We start from the raw sequence: 18558 nt of genomic DNA on the forward strand, positions 1-18558 counted from the left end.
TTCTACAACCTCTTCGGCCAAAAAAAACGCTTTTAAAAGTAAAAAAAAAAAGACCTCTAATGATCGCACGCCTCAGCTGGGATCATCAGAGGCTTTTAAAAGCATTTTTTCTACAACCTCTTTGGCCGAAGAGGTTGTAGAAAAAAAAAAGCCTCTGGCGATCCCAGCTGAGTTGCCTGATCGTCAGAGGCTTTTAGGAGCATTTTATCCTGCAACCTTTTCGGCTGAAGAGGTTGTAGGAAAAAAAATGCTTTTAAAAGCCTCTGGCGATCCCAGCTGAGTTGCCTGATCGTCAGAGGCTTCTAAAAGCATTTTTTTCTGCAACCTCCTAAGGTTGTAGAAAAAATGCTTTTAAAAGTTAAAAAAAAAAAGTTGGTCACGCCCACCATCACATTACCACCACCCCCACCAAGCCACGCCCACAGAACTGGTACTAACAAATTTTAGATTTCACCCCTGATCTGGATGTTATTTGATTGTATGTTGCATTGTTTTTAGTATATTGTGTATTAACTGGTATACTTCAGTGGAATGCTGGATTGCAAGTAAATAATTTGCTCCTTGAATAGTAAGGCGAGTTTGCTAAGGAGTAAACAATGACTGTGAAAAGAGAATAGTATAAATAACTTCACATTATATCTCTTTGTGGCTAAAAATATCTACACTACTATCTTTGTGGAAAACTATGAGGATACGTGATAGGATGGAGGGAGAAGGGGCAGAGCTTGCAGTAATGAACGAAAAATATATACTAGTACAATTAAGAAAAATTAATTCAGATACATTTTTAAATCAAAAATGAGTAAACTCATAAATCTGCATATAATATAGACATGTGTGAATTTGTTAATACTCATTTTGAAAGGAAAAGACTTCAAGTCAAAATTATATTAAGATTTAGAACTTATTACTGAATATCGTTGATGAATATAGGTTCTTTTTGCTTCTGCAAGTTCTTTTTATATGTCAGTTGACTCAAAATAACTTCATCTAAATGTTATCATTATAAGTACCTTTGCTTCTTGCTAACATAGGAATATCATGCAACAAAAAGTTGTTATGAAGAGATCAGAGTTCAGATGTTGAAGAACCATAATCTCCACTCAAAATTATTTTGGATACATTGCTGGTCGGAGAAAGCCTCCGGCTAAGAAATCTGTACATCGGTCTGGATTAGGTGAGTTGAAATAAACTCATATGAAGTTGTGATGACGTTTTCACAATTGTAATCCTTTGCCTGCACATCAACTTTTTAAAGTGATGCCTCTAGTTCCATTTGGTTTGCTTCTTCCTTGAGAAAACATGCATGATTGTTCTGTAGTCTAGAAGGTTTGTTGAGAGAAATACCATCCAGCCTCTTCTCTTCCTCTTCATCAGCCTCTTCTGGAGCCCACTGGGGCATGCAGTCATGTTCAGAGTTGCTCCTAACATACCCAGGCAAATTTATATGGGCATTGTTCTGTCCTGGGCCATTCCTGCATGCCTTATTGGAAACCAGCCTCATGCGGGAGTTGGCACCCATCTGAGCCTGGCTGCTGATGCTCTGAGTCACGTTAGTGAGGACAGAACCACAGTGAGAATTCCCACAAGGAACAGTCCTCTTCCAGTCCATGGCCAAGTGCCATTTAGCCCATGTCTTCTTGAGCTCAGCCTGCACCTAAGGAAATAGAAAATGTCCAGATCAAAATGCCAGAAAGAAGCCAATGTTTTGAACAGTTTATCTCACCATCACTTAAAATTAAGTTTTTCCCTTAATATTATATTTACAATTGAATATAATGTACTCTTCCACAGGAATGTATAGTTTGCTAGTGCAGGACACTGTTTAAGGTATTGATTGGGACTAGAGGAAGGCCAGGTTCAGATTTCCCCTCAACCAAAACATTATCTGGATGATTTTAGACCAGTTACTATCACTTGGCCAATAATCTCGTAGAGTTGTTTTTGTGGATGAATTGGAAGAGTGTATTTACTGACCACTTCTGTAGTGGAAATATGGGATATAAATACAATAAATACATTATAATTAAAAATAAGTAACAGGTAGTGAGTAGGGGACTATGATTAAAAGAATATGGAGCAGCAGTACTACAGCACATATCATGGGAAAACAAGGAGTCACTAAGAGCATAAGCTTTTCAACTCTATTCCCATTGTCATGAGGATTAGAATTGATTTTAAGCAAAACAAGAAATGCTCCAGAATAAAAGTTACATGTATATATTGGTTCTAGTGACTGTGAAAAATTACAAGTCTTCAAAAGAATATTTTTTGTATTCTGTGCAAATACTAAGATTGATACTTAATGTATTAGTCAGACCTCTCCACTTCCTTTCTATACCAAAAATAAATCTGAAGGGATAATTAACCAAGTGAACAGGTATATTAAAAGGGAGAGCTGAATCATAAGCAAGATTCTGATGCATACTTTTGCTTCCCACTTATTCTTCTACTTGACCACTCAGTTAAGATGGACATCATTCACCCTTTATTACTTAAATTGTTTGGGGGTTTTTTTGTAAAACAGTATCCAATAATACCTGACTTACTAAACATGCTATCACCTTCCATGGCAACATTTCATTGGGCATATAATCGTAAATAAGTGCTAGGAGTCAGGGCAACCCATATAATCTCTCTCTCATGCAGAGAAAGTTCCAGTTGACATTAATCAAATACAGCTTGCACTATGTAACTTTGTAACTAACAAATCCCATTGATTTAAATAAATGTACTCTAAGCATGAATACATTTGGATTTAATACAGTTATGGAAACCTATTCTGAACCTGTAATTATTTGCTTCTTTGGACATGAACATGTCCGTATATACAAACCATTGCAATAGAGACAAATGACATAATTGCTTCTGTTTACTGTTCTACAGCTAGGGAGGAAGATATTTATTTCAGGTAAATTAATATATTCTGCCGCAAAGGAGGATTCCCAGAATTCTGAAGCGAAAGATAAAATCTAAATCTGCCATTCTAGAGACTGGGCAGAGAGTAGCAAAACCCAGGAAACTAATAAAGGAGAATATTTGTAGTTCATCACCTAGGAAACTCTCATTCTAGACAACCAGTTGGGAGCAGAAAGGTTCTCTTCTCCAGGTGAGCTTTCAGAAGAGGCCAGCTTTATTTTGCCTTTGTTCTTTTGCTGCCCACTCTGGAGGAGATGGTATTTGTTCCCTGATTGCCTTCAACCAGGTAAAAAATCCATCCCAGTTTGGAGAAGAGGTGGAGAATCAGAAAGAAACAGGCATCCATGCAAATGCTGAACCTTGGGTTTTTCCAGTTTCATTTCATGGATTGATCCAAGTTGTTTCCTTACTAGAACAAGGGGTCCTATCCAACAACATGAAATTTAATGTGGAGAAAAGCAAAATTTTACACTTAGGCAGAAAAGTACAGATTAGATGAAACCTAGCTCAAAAATAGTAACTATGAAAGGGACCTTGGAGTCCTGATGGACAATCACTTAAACATGAGTCAAGCAGCCAAAAAAGCAAATGCAGTCCTTGGTTGCATAAACTGAGGGATAGAGTCAAGATAACATGAAGTATTAGTACTGCTTTATAAAACCTTATAAGGCCACACCTGGAATACTGCATTCAGTTTTGGTCACCATATTACAAAAAAGATATTAAGCCTTTGGAAAAAGTGCAGAGAAAAACAATTAAGACAATTAAAGGCCTGGAGACTAAAACATATGAAGAACAGTTGCAGGAATTGGGTATGGCTAGTCTAGAGAAAAGAAGGACTAGGGGTGACATGATAGCAGTGTTCCAGTATTTAAGGGGCTACCACAGGAGGAGGGGATCAATTTATTTTCCATAGCACCAGAAAGCAAGTCAAGAAACAATGGATGGAAACTACTCAAGGAGAGAAGCAACCTAGAATTAAGGAGAAACTTCCTAACAGTGAAAACAACCAATGGAACAACTTTTGCCTTCAGAAGTTGTGGGTGCTTGATTACTGGAGGCTTTTAAGAAGAGACTGGACAGCCACTTGTCTGGAATGGTATAGGGTCTCCTGCTTGAGCAGGGGGTTGGACTAGAAGACCTCCAGGGTTCCCTTTCAACTCTATTCTGTAAATAAACCTATTTTGTTCTAACCCATCCCCCATTTTTGTGCCTGAAAAATGAATTATGAATTAAATCCTGCAGGTTCTTTGATATTTTCCTTTTCCCTTTCTTCCAATCATTAGCTCCTTGATCTGAATCAACATTAAGCAATGCATATTTGTGGGGCTCAGCAGACTCATTTTGACAGTAAATTTAACCTACTGTACATCCCAGCCACTCTGCTAGCTACAGAAAGGGTAGCTAGCCGCAAGCAGAGGTAGTTTTCCATGCACATCCCCTTGAAATAAAGAGAGACAGACAAATTTTCTCCATAGAGGAAAAAAGACTGTTGGGAGAGGGTAACATGGGGGGGGGTCAGATAAGAACACCCCCCCCCAAGAGACAGAGGGGCAACCCATGGCATCCCTGTGCACAAGTATGAAAATACACCCACACCCACACACCAACTGCACATCCATTATTCACTAGAAACTTACCTCTCCGTTACAGTAGCAATAGATGATAGAGACAAAAAAACCCTGAAGAAGGAATTGAGAATAAGAATTTAAAAAGCAACGTAATTATCATTACCTTGACCCATAAACTAAATGAATATATTTCACAATAAAATCTATATCTATAGCATGGACCAGATTTATGGTAACAGGATTAGAGTTACAGTTAAGGTTAGTATTGTTATAAGGACTTAAGAATCTGGATTATGACTACCATAAGGGTTATTGTATAGATTATAGTAAAGTTATAGCTAAAGTGAGTGTTAAAATTTATGGTTAGTATTGACAGCAGGGTTAAGTTACAGTTGTGGTTAGGTGCTAAATTTATGTAAGGTTTAAGGCTTAGTTAGAATTTCTTTTTATGGGCAAATTTTAGGGTCGAATTAGGATTAGGTTTGGCTCAGGTTGGAGTTAAGATTAGATGGATAGGATTAAATAGTTTTGGTTGGGTTTAGATTTAGTGCTAGATTGTTGTGTATAGTTAGAGCAATATTGGAATTAAGGTTAGCCGAATTGTAATGCTAACAAAATCTAGTGTTATTAAGTTAGTGTTATACTAGTGTTAGTGTTTGGAAAGGTTTAAAATAGTACTAAATTAAGGGTTGGATAATATTGGAGTTAGGGTTCATGTTTACTACTGTATTAAGGTAGCAATACAGTTTTACGGTTAGTTCTGTTGTTAGTGTTAAAAATAGTTTTAAGATTGGTTTAGTAATCTTTATAATGTAAATTTAACATTTTCATTGTGTGAGTAACAGACTCCCATCATCCTGTCTGGTGGGTTTTATGTTATTTTTGAATGTATAATGATCAAACATTCATAGAAAGAGTTTGTGAGAGATCTAAGATTGGTTTTGGCTTTATAAATGCCCTGGGGAAACTAGACTCAATAAATTTTGTAGTATAATGCAAGCACATAATCTCATTCTTCTACGAAAGAATGTGTACAATATTTGCAATGTGTTACAAGGAGTTCTTAGATTTGTTTAAAACCACAGCAAGAATATAGCTTTATCTGTAAGCGGTATCTTCTTAAAGATATCATTCCACTCTTGTCAGTCTAGAACTAATTTTACAGTGATCTTCAATAATCGGGTGATGCAATGGAAAAGGTGTAGAGGAAACAGAAGAAGAGATTCTGAAATGTTATAAATACATTTCATTTCAAAATAAATTTAATTATCAGATTTTGATGGAGCATAGTAATTTCTCTGTGTCATATAATATACTTGGGTATATACATATGTTTGTATTCATTTATTTGTCACGTTCATGTAGTATATATTGGAGGTGGTGACCCTTTGAGAGCTGTCTGCAACAAAATTTCATTTTAACATGTGCCAATTAGTGTACATTCAAAGTGATAATAAGTTTACTATTCTATTCTATTCTATTCTATTCTATTCTATTCTATTCTATTCTATTCTATTCTATTCTATTCTATTCTATTCTATTCCTCCAGGATTGTTGTATTTTTCATTCATGCAACAGAGATTGGAAGGCATTCAATGTTATGGCATGATCACATTTCATTTGCTTTGCTCCAAGGACTATATTGTTTCATAAAGTAGGCTCAGTGCTTACTTCACATTTTTAATGCAAAAGATTTTAAGTGCAAACACTGCTGAAGAATCTTGGATTGTCACATACATAGAAAAGATTTTTACAAAAGAAACTCTACCGATTTATCTTTTTTCAGGGCTTTCTTGTTCCAATCCTTTGAGAAAACAACAGAAGGATATTGTGGAGCTTTAGAAGCAAACAGATTTTTTATGACATGGGATTTGAGAAATGCAATCAATTTTGCTACAAATTCATACTCCTGTGATCAAATTGAAAGATCAAAAGCTAGCTACATCTGGGAAAGCTGGTGCTTCTTTTATGCAGCATCTTCAGCAGAAAAGACGAATAAGAAGCCCTTGGAATCATCTCTCTTCCTAGTCTTATCCAGAGGACTTTAGGGTTGCTTTTCAGAGTTTAAGAAATGTGTGCAGGCTAAATTGCATGCTTACAATGTAAGTATAATTTGCTTTTCAATTATTGCTGAATTTTGGAACATGCCATTCCTTTTCATTAGTTATTTCTTGCAGCAAGCAATATGGCAATGTGGCCAGTTTTGTAACTGAACATCTGAACATCTGAGAGGTTCATAAATGATAAGGTAGTACCATGCCATCAGACCTGGAATGAGTTGAAGAAGAGTTCACAGTGCATCCGGATCTCCCAGCCTAACCCACTGAACGTGTGAGGTAGGCACACAAAGACAATGTAATGCACACCAAAGACGAAGATCAAAATTAAAGTGGATTTTGCTAGTTTTCTGGAAGAAAGTTAAGAGAAGTTATAATTATGTGACTGTCACATGCTGCATAAGATGAACATGACATAAACTGCAATCTTACACATTCCAAGTTTCTTAGCTATAAAGGGTATTTGCCAAAGGGGAATGTATAAGTTTGGACAAAGCAGAGTCACCTCTGTGGAAGCTCTACCACAGAGTTCCCCAACCTTTTTGGCTTTGTGGACAAGTGGGGGGGGTGGGGGTGGAGAGAGGGGATGGTTCTGCGTGTGTGGTGGGCAAGCACACACACGTGTGCAACTCATTTGCGTGAGCACCAAGCACATGTGCCTGCCGCATGCACAAATGGAGCGTGCTTGCACGCTGCTTGTGCAAGTGGGGATGCATGTGCATGTGCTCACCCGCCCACCACTTCCGCAGCCCAGTTCCGAAAGGCTCAAGGCCTGATAGTGGGCTGCGGCCTAGGGATTGGGGACTCCTGCTCTATCTGGAATAGTTGCTGATCTCACTCGGAGCCTAGAAATTTTTATATGTTGCCCTGGTTAAACCACAGACCAAAAATGTCCTATTCTTCATTTTGATGCTGGAAGAATATTTCTGGAGTTGTTTGTTATGATGCTTGTCATTCTTCCTATTGCTACAATCTCATGACTATCTCTTCCTGTACATTACATATACTCTTTGTTGCAGAACTGAAACAAGAATAGCAGTTTACCATTCAGAACGTTGCTGCTTATTTTGTTTTATCTCTGATTTTATTTATCAGATAAACATAGTTAAATATGGCTTATATCATTGCTTCGTATTTTTTTTCCCTAAGGGTAATTGGTTTGCAGCATGGAACTTGGTAACGCATATTTATCCATCCACCCCTGCAATGTCTAGCTTTAATTATCTTGATAGCAAGACTTAAAAAAAAAAAAAAAGTAATAACACACCCAAAAGCTTCTAGTTTTAATTGGGAGCACCAGTTTATAAAGTTCAGTGAACTACAAAAGCACATTGTATAAAAAGCACAGCATGTCAGCAGCTTCTCCTGGGTGAATATTAATTTGATTTTTTTTATTTCTATTTGTGTGCAGGGTGTGTGCGTAAGAGGGATGTTTAATCAGTGTGAGGATCTAGGATACTTTTGTAAGTATTAGTTTTGATCTGACAAACAGATCTTAATAGTTACATGAGAGGACTTCAAATATTTGGAAACCTTATTTTGAGATAGATTTACAATCTGTCTGCATCTCATTCTATATATCCTTTCTGTATCTGTGTAGTTACATTTTCAAAATTATTGCTAGCTGCTTTCAAGTTGGTCAAAAGAGACACAGCACGCCAGGGTATTTTAACAATAAATTTTAGATGTCTCCATCATCTCTTTTGAATAGTGATCCCTTTTTATTCATCAAATACAACTGGAAAATCCAGATAATGGAATGACCAGTTTATTAACTGCCAGCAAACTAACACATTCATGAATCTCCATGTAAAACTGGCTTAAATGTGATTAGATAAGTCAACAAGAAGGAATGTACAGATTGTTTGAGCAATTATGGCGAGGACGGGGCCATCATTCAGAAATCAAGTGCTTCTCTGCATGCAGAAGATTCAGTTACTATATTTTTCAGAGGAGACTAGTAAAGATCATTGTCTAAAATCCTGAAGAGCTAGATGAATAAAAGGTTTATTCACTAGAAGACTGCTTCTGTTGTCAAAAAAATTGCAGTAAATGTGGTTTAATTAGTCCTGGATTAACTATTATGCAAAATTAGTACATTCTTAGAGCAGGAAGGGAAGTGGCAACACAGCTTTATTCCCTTAGCTATCATGCTCTTAACTCTTTCCCTGCCACATTCAAGTTTTGTTCAGCATTTATTGAGTCAAAAGTCTCCCATAGAAGAAGATATTTGTAATTTGGGGTTAAACTATGTGGACCTTTGTGCTCTCTGAGCTTGATGATGTCCTTGCAGATATTTTATTACTGAACTAGGTAACATCACCAGTGCATTGAGATATAACCTAATTTGCTAATGAAACATCTGCAAGAAAATCAGGAAAATCATCAGGAGTCAAAAATGATTCCACATCCCCAAACATTGACACTTTCTTTTAAGTTTAATTTCATACAGAGCTTGGTGTACAAAACTTGCTAGCAATTTGTATCCCTAAATGGACTCTGTTACTGAAGCTGTATTTTCTGCAATCAAGTTTAGCGCGGTTTACCATAAGTTTGTATGATATAGAAATTTCAGGGAAGAATATTTTTGCCTGTCTTTTTTATACAACTTCAGGAGTCTAACTTGGCTTTTCTCCAAGCAAAAGATAAACCAAGGTATTTCCAAATAGAAGACTTTTTCATTACAAGTCAAAAAACATCGTATCTGACCCAAATCAGTTCTAGTACAGACTGCTTCTGGAAATACATCATACCTATATTGCTTTCTGACATCGTAGCCAACAGCATTAGTTTCCCAAATTTTTGTGGCCAGCACCCGCACAGTATTCAGGAACAGGACAAAGTTCAGCTGTAAAACAGAATTGTTTTATTCTATCATCTTTTAGAGGTATGTTTTGGAATGTTTTGAGGACATATTTAGATAAGATAGATAAGATAAGATAACTTTTATCATCATTTTTTTATGTGAGCACACTGGCCCACATTAAAAATGAAATTCTGTTGCCTGCTCTCAAGAGAACACATACTAACACACATGTGCACATGCTATATACATTATATACACACACACATATATATACACACACATATATATACATACATACATATACTGTATGTATACATATGCATACATACATACATGCATGCATACATACATATATATATATATATATACACATACACCCATATATATATACATATACATATGCAAGTTTTGGTGTATTCGGGTCTTTTCCCGTGTAAGATTGGAAGTATCTTGGCAACGTTTCAACGAGGTCCCACTCGTCATCTTCAGACTGGTGTCTTCGGCTTCGTGGTTGTGCGAGGGAAGTGTGATCAGATCTGCCGTCTCAGCCTGAAGATGACGAGTGGGACCTCGTTGAAACGTTGCCAAGATACTCTCAATCTTACACGGGAAAAGACCCGAATACACCAAAACTTGCATACCTCTACCCGTGAAAATCTATGAAAACATACACACACACACACACACACACACACACATATATAAATATATAAATATATATGTATATAAATATATAAAAATCACTGTCCATTTTGAATACATAGCGGAAAGAGGAAACTTGACAGTTCACAAGGTTGCTATATGGAACAAAACTATGCTGAATCTAGATGCTCTGCTTCGGATACCATGAAGCCTCCTCCCAGGTGGTAACAGGGAAAACAGATCATGAAGAGGATAACTAGTGTCCTAGACAATACTACATACCCTACTCAAGCATCACTTATATGCTGTCCTGGATAGAAGGGAGTGATCTACCAAACATATTTTCTGCCATTGTCACTGCTCTCTGAACTGCCTTTCTGTCTAAAGCAGTAATGCAGTAATTTCAACACTTTCTTTTATCTGGAACATAATACTGTCAAGATGACCAGGCAGCAAAGCTGAATTAGTATAAAAAGTCCAGAGTCACTTCCAATATTAGTACATTTGTTTAATTTATCCCACCTATCTAGGAAGTTCTCTGGTTTTGATCTAAGCTACTGCAGAGCTTCTGAGAAGCTAGTTGAAAAATATAGGACTTTTATTTTTGAATAAAACTGACCAAGACAGTGACAGCCACATTTATTTAACTGCTTCCTAGACTGATTCCTTTATTAAGACTCTGATGTTTATTTTTATTAAATAATAAACATAGTTGCCAAAATGCTTCTTTTCTGAACTTCACACTGAACACTGGAAAGGAGAAAAGCTAGAACAGACTTATGAAAAAATAAATGATACATCACTGTATTAGAGCTTGGTAAAAAAAACCCAGTATATTTACACTTCCATTTGCAACTAATTGCAAGAAAGTAATGCCAACAGTATTGAGTTACCCTGCTATCTAAGTGAGCCGGATCAGGAACTGGCACATAGGAGTCAGAATGGGGCAACTCACCGTGGCCAACTCATCACAGGACAACTCGCTGCAGCACAATTCAGCACTGGATGACTAAAGAGGGGAGAAATAGAATTGCAGCTCACCCCAGCCTTGAGGACTTCTAACTTGAGAAGGTTCAAACCTAAAGCATGACAAGGCCTGCTGCAATTCACTTGTCTCTCTCTTGAGTTATCCTGAGATGAATTGTCCTGGGGTAAATCACCCAGGGTGTGTTGGTTGTGGCAAGTTAGCCACAGCGAGTTGTCCTACAGGGGTGATGGTGAAACACAGGATTCATCCCAAGAGATGCACCAGCAATGTGCATACCCAACAAAGCAATGCACCTTGCTCCTTAAACTACAGAATAGGACTTTAAGAAATACAACATATTTTAACTGCACCTTTTACTTTTTTGAAAAGAGGAAATGTAATTTTATCTTTCAATAGGCAATTTAAAGTGGCAGCTTTGAAAGAGTGCAGCGTTTAAATAATTCAAGCAGCTCAAAAGAATAAAAAAGCAGTGCAATAACTTGGCATGAATGCCGAGAAGGAGTGTTTTGTTCTCACATATCAAAAGCAGTCACAGCATCTCACTCTTGATTGTGACACAAAATGTCATCTCCTGTTCCATAAAGTACAACAAAAAGAGAAGCATAAATAAAAGTGATTGCTCAGTTCTTTGCCAGCCAAAATGCTTTCTTGCACAGAGAAAAACTGTCCAGGGGTATGGAAGAGGAATTGTCAAATGAGAGCAAGCTCCTGGATTAAAAACGAAAGTAGCAATACTATAGCTGCGGAACAGATCTGATTGTAATAGAGCTATACTTTCAAGCCACTCTCCTCTCCTTTCCCTTGAAAGACTGGAAAAAGAGAAAGGGCTTCAACTTTCAGACTTTCTTTGAAAATAAGAATATAGAAAACTACCTTTAAGTGAAGTCAGATGTTCTCACTCAGAATTATTGTCTGCCTGCTGATAGGATTTCCCAATCCTATCTGGAGAAGCCAAGAACTGAGCCTAAGATTTGCATAAGAAGCATCTAAATACTGAACTACAAGTCCTCTCTTTAATGGGTAAATATAATTATGGGATTCAGCAAACTTGAAAAAATAGCATAGGGACATTCAAACTATTGAAATATAGGTTGTAAGTATGCTGAATGATGTAGTGATGGGGAAATGGTTGGTGTTCATTTGGTAGGGTTATCATAACTAATCTGCAAAAATATGAATAATCATTAGATGGTAAGAAATAGATGTCATTTTCTATATCAATAGACTAGACTAGACTAGACTAGACTAGACTAGACTAGACTAGACTAGGAATAGGAATAGGAATAGGAATAGAACCTTGCCAGTCTTCTAGTCCAGCCCCCTGCTCAAGCAGAAGAACCTATACTATTTCAGATAAGTGATTGTCTAGCCTCTTCTTAAAAACCTCCAGTGATGGAGCACCCACGACTTCTGAAGGCAAGTTGTTCCACTGGTTAATTGTCCTCACTGTTAGGAAGTTTCTCCTTAATTCCAGGTTGCTTCTCTCTTTGGTTAATTTCCAACCATTAATTCTTGTCCTGCCCACTGGTGCTTTGTAGAATAATTTGACCCTCTCTTCTTTGTGGCAGCCGCTCAATACTGCTATCATGTTGCCCCTAATTCTTCTTTTCTTTAGACTAGCCAAACCCAAATCCTGCAGCCTTTCTTCATATGATTTAGTGTCCAGGCCTTTGATCATCTTAGTTGCTCTTCTTTGAACTCTTTGCTACCATCTAGCATTTTGCAGATGCTAATATACACAACAAGGTTCAATGTTTACTAGATACATATATATGAGTACTCTTACCCCAATAGCCACTAAAATTGGAGTTTGGTATATCCATTTTATATTTCCAGCATTAAGCTCCCAGCATCTGTGAAATCAAGAATCTATTTTTAATAAACAGAGTAAGAATAAACAGTCTCAATGTATACTAATTTTCTGTTAGATTAGATTCATTCTGGAGAATGTACAGAATATGTTTCAGGGTTTTAAAAAGGATTTCGGGTTCTTTCATCTTTAATAAACCATGGCAGGTTTCTGGAGAAGAATAAATAAATATGTCCCATCTTTGCTTAGAGTTTGGAAAAAATAAGAAAACGGTGCAATTTTCAGAAATAGTAAAATAATAAACTCTTTTTCTTAGTTGGACTAGTTTTGGGATGGAAGATAGAGGGTTCAAATATCGGAATGTCCAGCTAAAGTCTGAAAAAATATGTGTGGAGGAATGTGTGCGTGTAAGGGGAAGGTTTAAGCCTGAGGTTTATTCTGAGCACCTTATATGTGTTTTTAGGGCTAGTTCATTTTATATTAGAATTGGTTCTAGTAAAATAAAAAGAGAACTGGCATTCAGTGGCTTACATATGGCTTAAAACAGAATTAAAAATTCACTATTATAAACCAAAACTAGAATTTACTTGCTTAAAAGATAAAGGATGTGAAAAGTCCAGGAGAATTTTAAAAAAAGCATCCCTCTTGTTGCTGCCATAATAGCCCAGTGAGGTTTTCCATATGGAGCATCTAATAGATCAAAATACTGCAACCACTAAGCCATTTTCCCTTCTTGTCCTCTGCCTCACTTCTGCTGTTAGGGTTTTCTGGAAGTGACTCTACTCCAATGTTCAATGCCTGCCTAGCCAGGTGTGAGAGGAGACCACCAAAGAAGACTGAGTCCTGACCATTCCAAGAGATTCAAAAAGGGCCATCAGCTCTGATTCAGAAATGAACTGGATAAAAAGGATTTAAATGGAATTTGCTTCTATATATAAATCCCCATGTGGCATATCACATCTTCAGAGGACTGGTTGCAATGAAGAAAACACCAGTGCCATTTATGAAGCCAGAAGGTAGATTTATGCCTGGCTAAGGATGCAATTCACATAAATGTTTTCTATAGAGGTATTGAACTAATTTGAGGAATTAAAGTAAGCAAATCAGGAAACAATACTTCTGCATTAGCAAACAATAAACGTGTCTGATGCTGTATTATGAGGTAACAAAGCTTAGATTATGAGGTAACAAAGCTTAGATTATGAGGTAACAAAGCTCCCTGATGTAAAATACTTCTTGAAGGGAGGAATTATGTAGTGTCCCTCGGCTGTTTTTCATCTGAAACTTTCCCCACTAAGCTACTTTAGTTCTATCGTAAAGCTATGGACTAGCACATTTGGAAGGCAAGTGCAGCAGCAAAAGGCAATTGGAAAGAAAGGGTTAAACATATGGTACAGAGGGCTCAAGAATAGAAAATCAGTACGTTTTTGTGAAATCACTCAGTGTTCAGCTCAGCTATTTTATTTCAAGCACTAAAAGTTATAGCTGAAACTGGTATCATCCACACCTTATTTTTAACCTCTAGAGCAAGGGTCCTCAAACTTCAGCCCGGGGGCCAGATATGGCCCACCGAAGCCATTAATCTGGCCCACACAGGACCATGAGGTTGCCCCCCCCACATCACCCCGCCTATCCACTGGCCCCCACCTGCCTTCTGGAGGCCGGGGAGGCCAAAACCGGGATGTGCAGAGGCTCTGGAGGCCAGAAATGGGCCCATTTTTGGGCGGCAGAGAGGTACTGGAGGCCGGGGAGGCCAAAAATGAGCCCGTTTTTGGCCTCCCTGGCTTCCAGAGGGAGAGAGGGACACACACACACACACACACACACACACACAAGTCCCTCATACACACCCCAAGGCAGCCACACCCCTTCACTATCCTGCTTTCTACCCTCAGGAGCATAACAAATTAAAGTTTAATTTGTGTGTATTGTTTGGACTGCTAAATTGGCCATGCCCAGTCACATGAGTATCTAGCCACGCCCACCCAGCCGGTCTGGCCCCCGAACAGTCTGAGGGACCGTGAATTGGCCCCCTGTTTAAAAAGTTTGAGGACCCCTTCTAGAGGCTGTGAGATTCAATTCAGGGGCTATTTAAGCACACTGAAAACCATTTTGGGGCTAGTGGTTAAGGTGTTGGGCAAGAAACCAGGGGACTAGAGTTCTAATCCTGACTTAATCATGAAAGCCAGTTCGGTGTGTTTGGGCCAGTCACTGTCTCTTAGCCTAACTCGACATGGCTTTTTCAACAAATTTGCTGATCTGATGGGTGATTTTAATTGGGAGATTTTAATTGATTATTTTAGTAGTTATTTTTATTGTTTTCATCGTTTTAATTTTTGTGAGCCGTCCTGAGTCCTTTGGGAGAAGGGCGGCATATAAGTATAATAAAATAAATAAATAAATAAATAACTCATTTCACAGGGTTGTTCTAGGGGAAATAGGAGGAGGAAGGAGTATAAAATATGTTCACTGCCTTGAGTTACTCATAAAATAAAGGCAGGATAAAATCTAATAAAAAATAATCTTCAGATAGTCTGGATCTTAAAACCTTATCTGCAGATTACTTTTTCACCAAAAAAAAAATCTAACTGAAAAGACAGCTGGGGATTCTATATCTCTAGGAAAAGATTGAGACTAGAATAGACATTTGAATAAGTCAATGTCTTTTAGAAATGAGGCGACTATTTGAAGTTGGGTGGTGAAAATGTGAGCATCCTGGTTTCATTAATAAAGCTGCCCTATTTGGATATGGACATCCCAGTTGAAGTTGCTCCTGTTCAAGTTGTTGCTTACCCTGACCTGCATTATTTGGACCTAGAGATTCTGTGATGTTTAATTGCCTATAGCTTCAGGCAACAAAAGACCGTGGAAGGCATCCGACACCATTAAAACTGAGAAAGTGATATCTACTTCAATTACTTAGAATTCCCAATGTTCAACAGTATAGGAACTATCACATCTTTCTTTATTTTATGTAGTCTCCTTTTACAGAGCCACTTACAAGTTCCACTTCATCCTAGAAGCTGATCTCTATGAAGACTCTTTCAATACACAAGAAATGCCACAAGTTCTTTTTTATAGGCAGGTGTACCTCATTAAGGCTTCACAGCATTTCCTCTATTTCATTTCTCCCTCCTAACAAGCTACTGGAAGTGAGAGAGGGAATTTAACATCGGTTGGGGGGGTGGGAGAAGAATTCTGGTGAACCTGCAAGTTGGCTTGTTAGTTTGTGCTGTTTTTTTTTTTTATTTGATTTATATGCCGCCCTTCTCCGAAGACTCAGGGTGACTTACAATGCATTAAGCAATAGCCTTCATACTTTTGTATATTTCTACAAAGTCAGCTTATTGCCCCCACAATCTGGGTCCTCATTTTACCTACCTTAGAAAGGATGGAAGGCTGAATCAACCTTGAGCCTGGTGAGATTTGAACTTGCAGTAATTGCAGGCAGCTGATGTTAATAACAGTGCTTTAGTCTGCTGCACTACCAGGGCTCTGATTTTATGCTGATTAAAGCATTCTATGCCTATTTGGATTCTACAACTTATCCTGCTACAACATAATGAAAGGGAACAGCCGTAGCAAATAGCTGTCTGGCATTTCAGTACTCTCAGAAGCATTAATTTTCTACAGCAACATTAACACTAAGATAAGAGAGAGTATTAATGTGCAGCAACTGGCTTCCTTTCAGTTCTCTGAGTCTTAGTGTAATGCCTCCTAGGGTAAAATTCAGGTTATCCTGAAATCACAATCTATCAATCTAATTTTAGGGGGTGGGTACACATTTCTTATAAAGGAAATGCACCTTTAGCAACCCAGATTCTTTCAAGCTCGACTTATCTTCAGAATTAGGATGAGATAGATGGATCTCTAGAAACCAACTGCTTTCTGCTCAACTTTGCTGTGTAATATAAAAGAACAATAGCAATAAGACTTATATACCACTTTACAGCCCTCTCTCAGTGTCAGCCTCTTGCCCCCAACAATCAGGGTCCTCATTTTACCAACCTCAGAAGGATGGAAGGCTGAGTCAACCTTGAGCCAGTGAGATTCAAATTGCTGGCAGCCGGCAGTCAGTAGAAGTAGCCTGCACTACTGCATTCTAACCACTGCGCCACCGAACTCCTTTCCGTATAATTGGGTTGCAAGAAAATGCAGCATATCTTTAGCATCCACAAATAGCATGAAGCTAATAATTGTTCATATTTAAGATCAAAAACACAACTTCGATTCTTCTAGCATTTCAAAAGTTTACTTTCTCCCTCCTCCCCAAATAAATACATCATTAGGACAAGGCCTAGATATAATAATTCAAAAATCCGTTTAATTATTGAGGGACAGATATTGTTTGTTTTAACTCTCTTTTTAACTGAGCACAATTGTGTCACTATCAGATCATTAGCAGTGGCCATTCCTTTCATCACAAATGTTTAAAAGGAAAAACTTCTACAAAATCTTGGCTGTTGTCCCAGGTGCAAAATCCTCTCCTTTTAAAAGTGCCAGATAGGAGACAACAAAACCATAGAAAGTTAGTGGTGGCATTTAACTAGGAGCTTTCTCCTCTTTAGGGTGAGGAAATATGGGTGGTGGTGGAAGTGATGGACAAAGAGGTGCTAAGCTCCAGTCCTAGTGGCAAGCTCAAGAAGGAGACAGGAGGAGGAAAGAGGCAGTGCGAATATTTAAGCTGCTCATTTCAAATTTGTTTCTGAAACGTTCACAGCCATACATAAGAAAAAAATATTGTAAAAAATAGCTCTTGGCAAAAAATACACAAGCACAGCCTGATATATGACAAAGAATAATCCTCTCACACATGTTTTTTTAAGAGCAATAAATTATTTAAATGGCATTTTCCTTCCTTCCTGAAATGTGTCATGATAGGAGTTCATCCTTTTTAATTCCTTTTTTTAAAGAAAACTGCGTATTGCAACTTTTTCTCCTGATAACATTTTGATAATTTTGATAAGCCTTAAAGATGTAAAGTGAGAACTGAGACATATGAAACATTTCTAAAGTACTATTCCACTGGAAGAAGTGTTAACAACATGTACTTATTTATCTTGAAAATAATGGTGTTAGATCAGCTTAAGGGGAAAGAATGCAATCCCTTTTCTGAAACTAAGCAAGCCTGGTAATCATCAGGGCCTTAGATGGTGAGGAAATGGACAATGCACTTGCCTTCAATTACATAATTTGTGTGCAGTAAATGAATCAATTTGGTTTCCATAGTGCTTAATTCTGCCTTATTTGCACCTTTTGTAGTGAGTCTTTAAAATTGTTTTGATGCTATTCTTAAGAACATATCATATTAGTTTCAGTTGATGAGGGCAGGGAATGTAAACAAGACATTTGGATTAAATAAGATTAAACCACCCATTGTTTTATCCATAACCATTCCAGTAATTTTCACTAAACCAGATAGGACTGACTGAATAGACTTATAGATGCTGTTTTGTAATGTGGTATGGGTCCAGATGCTTTAAAAACTGGCAGTTTTATTAAAATTTTAAAAATCCTGTCTTTATGACTTTTATACTGTATTGTTTGCTCCATAAGATGCACTTTTCCCCCAAAAAAAGTGGTGCCGGTCCTTTGTGAATAGCAGCCGGGCAGCAGCAGCAGGATTATTTTACAGTGCTGAACCCTGCCTCTTCTGTCTCTTTTTGTCATTGCCCACCTCTTCTGTCTCTTTTCCGCAGTGCAAAGTCAATAGGCAGATCTGGCATGAGAGGACACCTATCTGTGGTCCTCTCAGACTCCACCTG

At 37.7% G+C, this 18558-nt stretch overlaps 1 protein-coding gene across 1 annotated transcript in view; it reads right to left on the reverse strand.

The window, feature by feature from the left end:
- Positions 1-1252: 1252 nt before the first annotated feature.
- Positions 1253-18558, reverse strand: part of PTH2R (parathyroid hormone 2 receptor) — a 60575-nt gene continuing 43269 nt past the window's right edge. The window contains exons 9-13 of the mRNA XM_070956784.1: positions 12770-12836; positions 9301-9395; positions 6759-6897; positions 4560-4601; positions 1253-1657 (exon numbers count right to left, since the gene is read on the reverse strand). Of these exons, the coding sequence (XP_070812885.1) occupies positions 1253-1657; positions 4560-4601; positions 6759-6897; positions 9301-9395; positions 12770-12836 (748 nt within the window). The remainder of the gene's footprint in view (positions 1658-4559; positions 4602-6758; positions 6898-9300; positions 9396-12769; positions 12837-18558) is intronic.

The sequence above is a fragment of the Pituophis catenifer genome, unplaced genomic scaffold (genome assembly GCF_029215685.1).
Source record: "Pituophis catenifer annectens isolate HBS135680 unplaced genomic scaffold, rPitCat1.0.hap2 SCAF_1, whole genome shotgun sequence".
Taxonomy (NCBI): domain Eukaryota; kingdom Metazoa; phylum Chordata; class Lepidosauria; order Squamata; family Colubridae; genus Pituophis; species Pituophis catenifer.